This window comes from Charadrius vociferus, unplaced genomic scaffold (assembly GCF_000708025.1).
Source record: "Charadrius vociferus isolate BGI_N301 unplaced genomic scaffold, ASM70802v2 scaffold242, whole genome shotgun sequence".
Lineage (NCBI taxonomy): Eukaryota > Metazoa > Chordata > Aves > Charadriiformes > Charadriidae > Charadrius > Charadrius vociferus.
Genome location: NW_009647213.1, coordinates 3,864 through 16,945, shown reverse-complemented (window position 1 = coordinate 16,945; position 13,082 = coordinate 3,864). Strand labels below are relative to the sequence as shown.

The 13,082-nt window shown below is 37.1% G+C and overlaps 1 protein-coding gene across 1 annotated transcript in view; it reads left to right on the top strand.

Annotated features, from left to right (window-relative positions):
* The window catches only part of CLIP4 (CAP-GLY domain containing linker protein family, member 4), a gene marked incomplete at its 3' end in the record, with an annotated part of 17,573 nt that overhangs the window by 2,740 nt on the left and 1,751 nt on the right, over positions 1 to 13,082 (top strand). Inside the window, exons 2-8 of the mRNA XM_009895899.1 lie at positions 306 to 445; positions 1,358 to 1,451; positions 2,362 to 2,523; positions 5,921 to 6,039; positions 7,543 to 7,779; positions 11,027 to 11,162; positions 12,167 to 12,307. Coding sequence (XP_009894201.1) covers positions 306 to 445; positions 1,358 to 1,451; positions 2,362 to 2,523; positions 5,921 to 6,039; positions 7,543 to 7,779; positions 11,027 to 11,162; positions 12,167 to 12,307 — 1,029 coding nt within the window. The remainder of the gene's footprint in view (positions 1 to 305; positions 446 to 1,357; positions 1,452 to 2,361; positions 2,524 to 5,920; positions 6,040 to 7,542; positions 7,780 to 11,026; positions 11,163 to 12,166; positions 12,308 to 13,082) is intronic.

The window sequence follows — 13,082 nt, the reverse complement described above, 5'->3', positions numbered from 1 at the left end:
AAACCCGTATTAGCATAATCACAGCACAACTCTGTTAGTCGTTGCCTAAACTTAAAATTGGTCTTGCAGTAGCATTGTATTGGTTGCTGATTCAACGCTTGTTCAGAAATAGAAGCAAGACCTTAGTATTAAAGGAAAAATAGACCAGACATTAAAGAAAACTTTCTAAATTAATTCAACATTCTGATTTTTCTAGTGTGATTAGTAGTGAAGTGACTCTCTCTGCTATACTTTGCCTCTGAGTTTGAAAAACTAGATGCATGTTAAAACTTACACTTGTGCCTAATGATTCCTTTTTTTAACAGAATTTTCCTTCTTCGATCCCAATGATGCAGCATGCCAAGAAATACTTTTCGACCCCAAAACATCAGTTTCTGAATTGTTTGCTATCTTAAGGCAGTGGGTTCCACAGGTCCAGCAGAATATTGATATTATTGGGAATGAGGTGAGGTATAAATGAAGATCCTTGAATACTTTGAGTGTCAAAGAACTACTGTGTTGACAACAAATAAAAGCAGTTAACTCAGAAGCAGAACTAATCATAAATGCAGCTACAGTTTCTGCCTTTTAAGGAGTAGTTAGTGATCAGTGGCTTGTATTCCATACGTTGTCAGCTTTCATTTGGAAAGAGAAAGATGATGGATAAAAATTCAGTACATATTTGGATTGATGGTAGAAACGATGTTTCTTCTCAAAGCAGTTGTTCAGAGACCCTTCACCTCGGTGTTTCAGTTTCCTGCTTAGCAGAAATCGTAAACTCCAATATATGAAGTTACAGTGAAGCCTGACCTTAAGGGCAACGTCTGCAAGGCACAAAATGAGTTAGGGACTAAAATCTCTTGGCAGCCTTCAACAGGCTGCTTTCAGAAGACACCCTGTTTCTAGTAATTCTGTCCTACTTTCTTATTTTCTTTTTCTGCATGGCAGGCTTTTCTAGACAGGTGGGGAAGCAAAGATTCTTCCTACTGTAGTATAACTGGGGCTTTTCTTGGGCGGGGGGGGGAGAGGAGGAATTGTTGAGAGACCAAAGAACAAGGGCAGAGACTTCATAAAGGATGTTGTTTTCCTGTTGTTCAGTTAAGCAGTTAACTTTCAGCATGTGAAATGTATGTTAAAAGTAACAATATACAGAAGCTTTAAAGTCTGTAAACAATGAAGGTTAATGGTATTCACAGAACGCTATTACATTTGTGCATGTTGCTCAGTTCTGCAGTTACCGTCTGTTCTGGCAGACTTCTTTGTTATTAGCCATTGAAATGAATCCAGGAGTCAACATATCTGAAATAACTTACTAAATGATACTGACATCAGAGATTTGCCAGGGCTAAAATGTGTTTGTTTTCCACTTGTCTCTCAGATCATTAAAAGGGGTTGCAATGTGAATGACAGAGATGGACTGACTGATATGACTCTCTTGCATTACACTTGCAAATCAGGGGCTCATGGTATTGGTGAGTAAAGAAACGTCATTATAGATGTAAAAACCTAATTAATTCACAAAGGCTAATCCCACCATCTATTACAGTTTTTTTCCCTGCAGTAGATTTTTTTTTTTTTTAGTGCTTGGTTTTGGCTCTTGTAGTGGCCATCGGAAAGGAAGATGCAGAACTGTAGCGCAGTTATGGCTGTGGCAGTTGGGAGTAAGTTGAGTTAGTGGTATAGGTATTGCAAACAATGGTGTCAGCATGAAGATATTTAACATATTTCAACAGCAAAGGCTGTTTCAGACTAAGGTACAAACTGTGAACTAATCTATTGACAGTTTTCTCACATCAGTGAAAGTAGAACATTTAGGTGATTGGCTGTTCTTTTTTTTTTTTCTTTCACCCTGATCATGTCAGAAGAAAACAATAATCTGTGTTTGCATTATTATGATCATAAGTACTGGAAATAAGAGCATATTTAACTCTGTTTGAACACCCCTATTAGCTTTTCTATGTTTTGCTACGGTTTTTGTTGACCTGAACCTAGTTCTCCTTTAAGTTTGAACTAAGTTTCTGAGTGGGGTCTGGCATAGGCTAGTGTTTCAGATCTTTTAACATAAACTTCAGCATTGGGGGGTGTAATTTTTTTTTTTTTTTCCTTCTGTCAGATACTAAAATTCCTGGTTTTGATGGGTGACACATTACGTTATTTACATTAGAGATAAATAGGTAGTGTTATTATATACTATAGTAGAGATTTCAGCCCTTTATGAAAAGGCACAAATTTCTACATTCTAATCCTAAAAAGAAAGGCCTAATAATTGTTCAGCTGTGAGCTTTAAGGGTTCAACATATGTTATGTGTTACACATAAGCATGTATGTGTTTTTTGAGGTCAAATAAATCTCTAGTGCTTATTCACAAAAATTACCTTGCAGGTGATGTTGAAACTGCTGTAAAATTTGCGACGCAGCTTCTTGATTTGGGTGCCGATAGCAGTTTACGCAGCCGCTGGACAAATATGAATGCCTTGCATTATGCTGCCTACTTTGATGTTCCAGAACTTATTAGTGTTATTTTGAGAAATGCAAAGCCGAAAGGTAGGCATTGTTACTTTTGTTTTATGTAGTTGTCTGAATTTTGTTATTCTGTTGACCCTAAGCTGGTGTGTAGTAGTCTTTAAGTGTGGGGTTTATTTATCCATTATACATAAATAATTTCTTATTCTTCTAGTCAGCCTCATTGGTTATTTTTTCTCTTAAACTATTTTTTTTTGGTGGTTTAACGTTCCATTGCTGTTTTTTAAACTTGAGCTTTGTACAAGATGGTAGAGAAGTATCTTAATAGAATGGAAAGCAAACAGGTTAATTCTAAGTTGTTGAGGACTAAGAGAATGTACGCAGAAAAGTAAAGATGTAACTATTCTAGTAAATTCCTAGGGTTTTAAAGATACCTTAAACATTGAGAAGCTCGTTTGAAATGCTAGAAGGGTAACAGAAGTGGGGATTTGGCAATGGCATGTGGCAAACTAGTGACCAAAGCAACTTTGACGTGCTCATTTTTCCCACTTACCGGCTGTCTAAAAGGTCATGTAAGGAACATTTTGACTTTAGTGTTTGGCATAAATAGATAATGCCTTTTGGAATGATAATATGAAGGATTGGTAATTGGAGCCCTATTTACAGTAATGCAAATGGAAACACAGAAGTGGGTCTGAACCAGAACCATTTGTTCCTAATTTGTTCAGGATATCAAAACCAGTAAGCAATTTTAATACTAAGATTGTATGAATGTTAATTTGTTCTACTGAATATCCTTCTGATTGTGCCATTTTGCAAAATTATTGATGTCCTTTTTTAGCTAGTTGTAGCTAAAGCCTCTGTCCCAAAATTCTGCAAAGCTGATAGGTTTTTGGAGTACACAAGGCTTGCTTACTGCGTCTTGAATTATCATGGAGGTAATTATTACGCAGCGTTTTTATTGGTATGACATGCTTAAGAGGTAACAAGTGTAGGTTGCTAACAGAAGACAAAATAAGACTTCACAGTAGTTCAGTCCACATCACATTTCAATAGTCTGATCTCCATAATTTGCATCAGCAGATTAGGTCTTCTTTCAGACCTCATTTGCATTTGGTGTTCTCATCTCCTCCTGTGCAGTGCCTATGGAAGGGGTGGGAATTTGCACAGATTTCCAAGGAAACCACTCTGGTTAAATGCCTTGGCAATTGGCAACTCTCTGATAAGCAGATGATTTTTTTTTTTTTTTCTTAGAAAATGTGTAAAATGATTTGCCCTGTGACATGAAAACCATGGATCGTCTGATTTAATTGAAAGAATAATGTTAGCTCCATACTTCATCAGGCAGTTTGCGGAGAAGGGAGGATGTACGTAGAAGGCAAATATGCCTTGGACAGATCTATACTAAACTGGTGGAAAAAATGGTTGTTAATGTATAAATAACTTTTCAAGACAGTGGTATACTGACTCTGAGACACCCATTGTGAAACAGCCAGTACCACAGATGTTTCCTTTTGATTTACTGCTAAACTATTTCCTTTATGACGCTCTGCAGTTAAATTCAGTATACAGATTTACTCCTCAATTGTTGGAACAGAGAACTAGTTTGATCTTGGATTATTAGAGGTTTTAAATATACTAATTGTTAAAGGCTTAAGAATTAGAAATGTTGTGTGGTGCCATTAGACAATGACTGTAACCTGCATGGGTTGCTAATGACAAACCATTGCTGCATATTAATTTTCCCTAGATAGTTTGAGGGTAGTCACTGGGTAACGTTTGATATATATGGGTTTCTTTTTGTCACCTGTACTGTGCCAAATTAGACTTAGAACAAACCTGTAAGAAACAGTGTTTAAAAACTAAGCATGAAGCTTGCAAGTCTGAGGAAGTCAAACTAGTCTAAAAAAAAAAAAATAATCTACACATCAGTTACTTTTTAAAATGTGGCAAAATATCTCTCTTGTACACACAACTGTTGACTTTTTAAAATGTGGCAAAATATCTCTTGTACACACAACTGTTGCTGACTCAGTAGCTGACGTTACTGATCAGTATTTCTGCAAATTGGTTCCTATGTGTGCAGAAAATACTTGATAGCCTTGTTAAACATGGAAGTTTCAATGGTTGTATACAACTACACAGCGTCTACTTAGTTTTAAACTGGTAATAGTCTTTTGACATTTGATATATAAAAGGTACATCTGCATACATAGCTGTCGTTATGATTGCATCAGGTGAATGCAGTCTTCTTTCATGCTCATGCCAATTAAATTTAAAATAGTAAAGCTTGTATTCATATTAGTGAAATTGTAAAAACATTACAGTTTGATCCTGAATTTGTTATCTTTGATCTTTATAAAATTCAGAGTAAATCTTTATTAGTATATATAAAGTTAACGTCTATACAGACATAAGTATTTATGTATCTTCTATATATGTTGATGTTTTATTTGCCCCCAAAATATTAGCTTAGTATAACTATATAAAGGTGTTGATCCAGCTGGGATATACTTTGTTTATCACATTGTGAGAAGGGTTAGTGGTTTTTGGGACAGAGACCAACACTGGAAAATACTAGGAGACTGTACAGCCCTGAGGTGGAAAGTTTTATGTTCCTCACCAGTATTTCAAATAGGAACATTATTGCTAATACTTGTTGGCTTTTGGTTTGTGTATTAAATCAGCTGGCATTTTTAATTAACAGTCATATACATAATTGACTCAAACTGACGTCTCTCTTGTATAGTTCAGAACAGTAGTGAAAGAATAAATATACATTAAAACTGCAGTCTTCTAGAACAGTAATAACTTAATAGCAGATTGAAAGATATATTGGGAACAATTGACAGAAAGATACATTATGCTAAATCTCTTCTAGTCAAATGCAGTGCTCCATTTTCCAAACTATCAGTGCAAGACCCTTCAGACCGCAATTCTTTGAAACAAAGAAATTGTAAAAATCACTAGCTCTTACTTTGTTCCTGGCCATTAGTAATTAAAACAATGTAAAGCAGAGGTATAATCAGTTTTCTCTTGCCCCGCTACCTGCTCACAAAGGAAAACAACTGGTTGAAGATGCATCTCATTTTAACATTTGACACCTGGAAGCAATAAAATATACATATTTCTGAAACATTGATTTACACGCAAACTGAAAGTTACTAACTTGTTAATCTTAGCACAGTAGATTGGACATCCTGAATAGCAACAATTTTGCAATTAAGTCATCAGTATTATACAATGAATGAAGGTAAATGCTCATCTTCCAGATTGGTTCATGGTAGGAACAAACAGATGGAGATAAGGTTGAAATTCTGTGTACAATTACTTCTTATATGCATTTAGAACATAAATAATAGTGTCTCTGTATAAATGTTAACATAAACTGTAAAAATGAATGTCCTCTCAAGGAATCTGAAGGGTGAAATGTTCACGTAAGAGACTTACGTACCTCATATGTGATTTTTAATTGCAGATGTGGATGCCACCTGTAGTGATTTTGATTTTGGAACAGCTTTGCATATTGCTGCATTTAACCTATGTACAGGAGCTGTCAAGTGCTTACTGGAACATGGAGCAAATCCTGCTTTTAGGGTAAGTAGTTAGGTGAAAAAAGTGCCTGGAAAAATTGAACAGTCTATCTAGGATTTTGGTTAGCTAAAAATGTGTTACATGGAATGATTGTGCCTCAGAAAAATTATTTATAACTTGTAATGGATGATTTTGTATGCTTTGTCATACTTGTGTGTTGAAGTTTGTGTTTTTGTGTCACATTTTAGTTCATTAGTTCAAGTAGCTTTCAAGATGTTCTTCTATTTGTTGCTTGAACTTTCATTTAATACTCCTTTGTGTCTTGCAACAGTTGTCATGGCAGTGGTGGACCTTTTCAGAAATACAGGAGTGCAGTCTGTGACCTCCAGAAATGCAGCTTATTGCTTAGCAGTAAACTTAGTCTTAACATAAGTAACTGGTAATGAAACATTAACTGCTCTGCTTGCTAACGAAGTAATAGGCCTGAGTTATAGTGTAAAATGCTGCTATATGTGTCTAGTCGCAAATCTTGGGTTTTGCTTGGTTTTGGTGTTTTTTAGTGGTTTTTTGAGGTGTGTGTGTGATGTTGGTTTCTGGAAACAAAGGAAATATGAGGTGTGTGTGTGATGTTGGTTTCTGCAATTGATATTGCAGTTTTTCTCTGCGCCATTCCCTCTTTGAGCTTCCCTTAGTTTCTGAGTCCAGAGGCTTGGTTGAGACGAAGTTGGAAGACTGAGATAATTGTATTTCCACGAGCTTTGTGAAAATTGGCAGATAGGTGAAGATCCATAGTAATGCCTTTGCTGAAGAAAGCGTAGGTAGGACTTGCCATTGTAGCAGCTTGACAACCCAACCGTGTACTTGCTGTCTGGCCAACTGGCCTTGAGTTAAGGTTAACTCCAGGTGAGCTGGTACTCCAACAGCTCTGGCCTAGGGTGGGTGTCATGTGGGACATACGGTGAATCACAGTCACTGCTCTCTGGGAATGGGAAGTGCTTGGAAAGTGCTCTGTCCTTAATTCATATTTCATGGAACAGTCTGTATCTAAATAAACCTGAACAGTTTTATTCAAGTATTTATGTGAGACATCAACTTTGTGTATCCTATACATGCAACATATATTAATTAAACTCTATCTTACATTTGGAATAAGCCTCATCAAGGAGTAAACTATACACTGGGTAAAGATAAATTCTTTGGGAGGTGTTAGCTTTACAGTATTGGCATTACAGAGAAAAATTCTTGCTTACTTCCCTAAATATGTGTTCAGGTACACAGGTACCTACAGGTGTTTCTTTCGTGTGTTCTGAGTACTAGTAATGTTCTTAAGTTACCAAAATTTTCAATCTTAGCACTTTTGAAAATAAGACACTGTAAATGCTAGTTTACATACCTAAGGATGTTTTGGCATCCTTATTTGAAAATGTGGATGTTTTTATAGTTGTTTATATTCTAGGAAAAATATCTAATGAAGAGGATTAAAAACTTCATAAACTGCTATGGTTTCACCTGATCAGGTTTATCTTGTCACAACATTAAATCCTGTGCCTTGTTATGTTTCTGCAGAATGACAAAGGGCAGATTCCAGCAGATGTGGTTCCCGATCCGGTAGATATGCCACTGGAAATGGCAGATGCAGCAGCTAGTGCAAAAGAAATCAAGCAGATATTGCTGGATGCAGTGCCTCTCTCATGTGACATCTCAAAAGCCATGATTCCAAACTATGATCACATCACAGGCAAGGCCATGCTTTTATCGCTTGGCCTGAAGCTGGGAGATCGTGTTGTTATTGCAGGACAGAAGGTATGATGAGCAACCTGATACTACCCTCATAATTTCTGGACAGTTAATTTATTTACCCCTTTGGAGACATATTTGAGGGTCTGAAATACTTTCCAGAAGGTGTGAACTCTGGATGGCAGTAAGGATCTGGTTACAGAAAGTAATAAGCTGAACAGTTAAGTGTTAAAGTCATGACTATGAAAAGCTGTTTTGACAGGCACAGTCTGCATTTTGTACCTGTAAACAATTTTTTTACAGTCTCCTGTAATACATCAGCATGGCTCAGCTTTTATTAACATTTCTGGTGTCACATCAAAATGATGGTAAAATTTACAGATTACTTTGTGAGTTGCCCAGCTTTCAGTTATGAGTATGCATTTGTGAATTACCCCGATAGCTTCCAGAAGGCGGTAAAAGAAAACTTTAATTCTGCTCAGCCTATAGTAACCCAATTTCACTGGTGCAATGCAGCTAAAATCTTTGGAGCAGTGCTGTGCCAACGGGGTTGTTAACATGGTTCTGCGGAAGCATAAGAATGTAGCTAATACTGTTCCAGCTCAAATGTGAATAGCTGTTACGAAACTGTCTTGCTAGACGCGTTTTGAAAAATGCATTTGAAAAATGTAACATTGATATTGCAGTTAGTATTCATACCTTTTATTTCCTCTGACAGCAAGGGCTCTGAAATAATTTAATAGTGCTAGAACTCTTTTAAAGATTTCAAATATTTTTCTGGTAAATATTAAAGGTATTTGTGAGCACAATTTTGAGTAGCTTTACCTTTAATAATTTTTCTAGTATAACTTCAGATTTGTAATCATCACAACTGAAATGTTCTAAAGTGAACTCCGCCAAGTGAGCAAAGCAGCTTCCATGCTGTATGTTCGTGTGATGTATTCTTGAAATTGGGTCAGGAAAAGTGAAGGAATCAGTAGCTATGCAGAAGGCATTTTAACTGAAGTACGTACAGGAAGTTGCTTATTCTTTAAAGACAGTGAAAAGTTCATGGAAGTTTCTTTTACGGAAAGCCATTGCACAGCGAAAGCGAGAGGAGATAATGTAACTGCAAGTTAATGGAGGCTTTATAGCAAGTAAGGGAAGAAATTAGTCCTCTTGTGTATCTTTGCTCCGAGTAAGGCACATAGAACTGCTTGTACTGTAGTGTGCTTATTGTGTATGGATAAAGCTTCCTGGGTTTGGTTACTTTTTTTTTTTTTTTAAATTGAGTATGCTATTACAGTGGTTTTTTAGAAGTTGTTGGAAGCTGGTTTTCTGCTGCCAAAGGCTGGCTGGGATTTCCAGCTAGCCTTTTTGAAGGGAGCCAAAGCTGTCATACAGCAGGTGGGAAGGAAAAATGTGTTTGTACTTTTTGGTCTTCCTTTTCCACGTCTGCTTTCCTCCCTTCCTTTCTTTGTGTGCGAGGACCTGTTCTGCGTTACTCCCATATTGTTTCCCACCCACTTTCTCCATTTGTCTGAATGGAGGAGTTGATCTCAGCCCTCTCTTCCCCTTTCCCTTGATACTCGTAAAAGTGTGCAGGGTGGAGCAAAAGCGAGAACAGGATGATGAAAACGATGCCCAGTTCTTAATGTCTTCTTGGATCCGTTCTCATTTCCGGAATATGGAAGCTGGGATGAGGGTACTGGAATGGCAGCATTTTTACGAGCAATGTTTATGTATTCCTGTTCTCTTTCCTGCTTCTGCAGTCTCCTAACATATCAGCTTTAATGAAGCTTGAAAGCCAAGGACAGTAGATGCCTGAGGGAAAATGGATTCCTCTCTTGATTCCTACTGCACCTGTCACTCTAGTTGTCTCAAAGGGCAGAAAGCTGTGTAAGCAGCTGTTTTTATCTACATGATTTGTTGTCCCCCAGCTTCACCAGCTCGTGCTCTGCTAGATTATATGTTATCTGAATGGACACTTAATGAAATGTGAGTGCAGGGAAACCAGTAGCTGGAAGAAAACTTTTCTCCTGTTCCTGCTATGCTTCTAATGTGCGAGATGTCCTCTGCTCCTTGCCTGCCCAAGTCCTAGGGCTTGTGCAACACTGGAGCCTCAGTTTTGCTATCGCCATCACTAGTTTAAGATGCCGGTCCCTTCCCTCTGCTTGGTAAGTGCCTTTGGCTGGTGCCGGGAGAGTGGAGGAATCTGTTAGGCTGCTTGGCCAAGCTTCCTCCGGCTGAGTTCGATCTTTGTGCTGGGAGCTAAGAAGTCCAGGTCTAGGTTAGTGTGATGTACCTGCCTATTACAATCAAATTTACAGGAGATCTTCAGAGTACAAGAATAGGCTCTGGGTCACATTTGTTTCTTTACAGAACATTAACAAAGAGTAGCTGGAAGGTTTTATAGGAAGGAAAAAAATGGTTTCTGTGTTTATTCTCTGAGGGCTGGATTAGACAGTAAAGTCATAGTAAAAGTGAACTAATAGTATTATGGTCACATAAGATAATGAAAACTGAGCAACTGAAAGATCAAAGGTTTTTCTTCCTAAAACTAATTTAAAAATCAAATATAAAAATGAATTTAAATCAGTAAGTGCATCTCTGTTAGTTATTCCTCCCTCATTTGGTTGAAGTGTGTGAGCTTATAATGTATATTTGTGGAGACTGAGGTCCACCAGCAAGGATGGTTTGTCTTGATATACTTATCTGTTCAGAGTCTACATAGTATATATTGAAACAGCAAAAAGATGTTTTAACATTTGCTAGCTTTTTAAAGTTTGTTTAATCGTAAGGAGGGAATAAAAGACTCAGGATTTTTTTCCAAAAAAAAAATTAAGTATGCGCTGAAGTTTACCCTATAACCTTTGCAATATATATATATATATATATTTTTGTATATACAGGGATATATTTTTATCTAGTATTTCCATGGAATCTCCAATGCAGCGAGATATCTAGCCATGATTGTTGAACTATTGGTGTGGAAGACTGATAGTAAAACTTTTTGTTAGGCATAGACTCCTGTACTTTTCTGACTTGGAGGTGATTACTGTCTCATTCATGCCTGTTACGAGATCTGTCAATAACCAGTACTTTTTTTTTTAATACAAAATACACGTAGAAGGACTAAGACGTTTTGGAAAATGCATTGGCTGGCTTTGAAAGATAGGAGTGTCAATAATCAAGGGAGATTGTTATGTTTGTGTTTCTCTGTTCTCATCAAAAGCTTGGAGATAACTTGCTGTCTCCTTCGTAATCTATATTATGTTCTCGTGGGCAATACTTGTTTAACAAAGTCATTCTGTGTTGATGCTTTGTGCTGTAGGTTGGTACATTAAGATTCTGTGGCACAACAGAATTTGCCAGTGGCCAGTGGGCTGGCATAGAGCTGGACGAACCAGAAGGAAAGAACAATGGAAGTGTTGGAAGAGTCCAGTACTTCAAGTGTGCGCCGAAACGCGGTATAACCTCCGATTTTTTTTCTTACGTTTTTTTTAAACCTGAATTTTGAAAAAAGTGTTTGAAGATAGGAACCTTTGTGGAGAATAAAAACAGATAACAAATTCTGTTGCTTTTCTTTTTATCTTTTTTTTGTCTTTTTTTGTTTATTTTATTGATTCTTTTAACTGTTCCTAGCGTTTTGGCCACAACTATTTGCAAAACCACAGAAACAACCAACCAGTCAAAATTTCTGATTATTTCTGTGAAAGTGCAAGACAACAGTCTTTCATGGTTTTCCAGCTATATTGTTGAAGCTATTTGTTTGTGTTGCAACAATAATGGCCATGTTTCTTTACCTGCGTTGCCTTCCTTTTAAAAAGATTCACACCTATAGCTGTTTTCTAGCTTCTAGCTTGAGGTATTTTAATTGCTGTTTCACGGACTCTCATGATGAACAAAGTCATGTGTTTTGTAACAGTGGAGATTGAATGTTACCATTATGACAAAAAGCAGATTCTAGTAGTTTTACTGACTCCCTGAATTACTCTGTTCAAGTTGCTTGATCAACCTTTTGGTTTCACTGTTCATTTGAGCTAGTTCTTCCTTGCCTACAAGTGCTTTGACACCACAGCAAGCCACGATGGGACAAGGGGTAATGGTTTTAAACTACAAGAGGGTACACTTAGACTAGATATAAGGAAGAAATTTTTTACCCTGAGGGTGGTGAAACACTGGCACAGGTTGCCCAGAGAGGTGGTAGATGACCCGTCCCCAGAAACATTCAAGGTCAGGTTGGATGGGACTCTGAGCAACCTGATCTAGTTGAAGATATCCCTGCTCATTGCAGGGGGGTTTGGACTAGTTGACCTTTCAAGGTCCCTTCCAACCCAAACTGTTCCATGATTCTATGATTGTGGCTGAAAAAAACCCCTAAATTAATTGATGTAAAAGATAGTAGCCAGAAAATTTTGTTACACTAATACTACTCCTGGTTCTTTTTTGGCACATGCAATTTTCTCTCTAGGTATCTTTGCACCTCTTTCTAAAATAAGCAAAGCTTCTGATCACAGAAAAAGCTCTGTACGAAGTGCTTCTATGCGGTCTTCGCCTTTGGTCAAATCCAAGAAAATAGATGTGACGCACATAACTTCCAAAGTGAATTCTGGTGAGTGCTTTCTTGTATGTTGAGAGAGGATAAAGAGATGCTAATCTTCAAGAATTAGCACCAATCCTGTAAATTTTGATATTAAAATACATGTTTGGAATTAGTTCATCACTTGGGATGAGAAGCTGATAAGATATTTGTTGAATACATGTGTACATTAGAAGCTTGCTAGTTTTTAAACTGGTAGTGGAAGGATGTTATGTGTAGTTGCTCAGTGATTATAGTGATCTGATGTACTATAAGAGGGTCTAGTCTTTATATACTCTATTAAAAAAAAAGTTCACCATGACATTTATTCTTTAGCCTTTAAAGTTGATTTCTGGTTGGCTGTGATATTAGTTAAATATCTAAACTAAACAGGATTTCATTTACTAAGATCTTCCGGGGTAATTTGAAATGTCTCACTGAAATCAGCAAAAATCTGGAAATTAGTCTATATATACCTTTATGTATAGAAAGTGAAGAAATGTAATTTATTTTCTGGCAAAATGATCAAGGTTTAACTGGTTGTGCTTTATCTGCTAATTAAGTTATCCGAGTAAAACCAGAGGCAAATTAGAAGAGGAAGGATGTCCTTGTAATAAGGCTTCAGTCTACTGATTGGAGTTACAGGCTCAGTCCCTGGCTCTGCCTTAGTCTTTTAGTAATTTATTCAAATTGCTTAATCCTTCTGTGTAAGTTCCCTCCTTGTGAAGCAAGAACGGTGCATCCTTTCTGTCTGTTTCGGTTCCAAGGTGTTTGGAGCATAGACCTTCCCCTGCGGTGTACAGTGCCC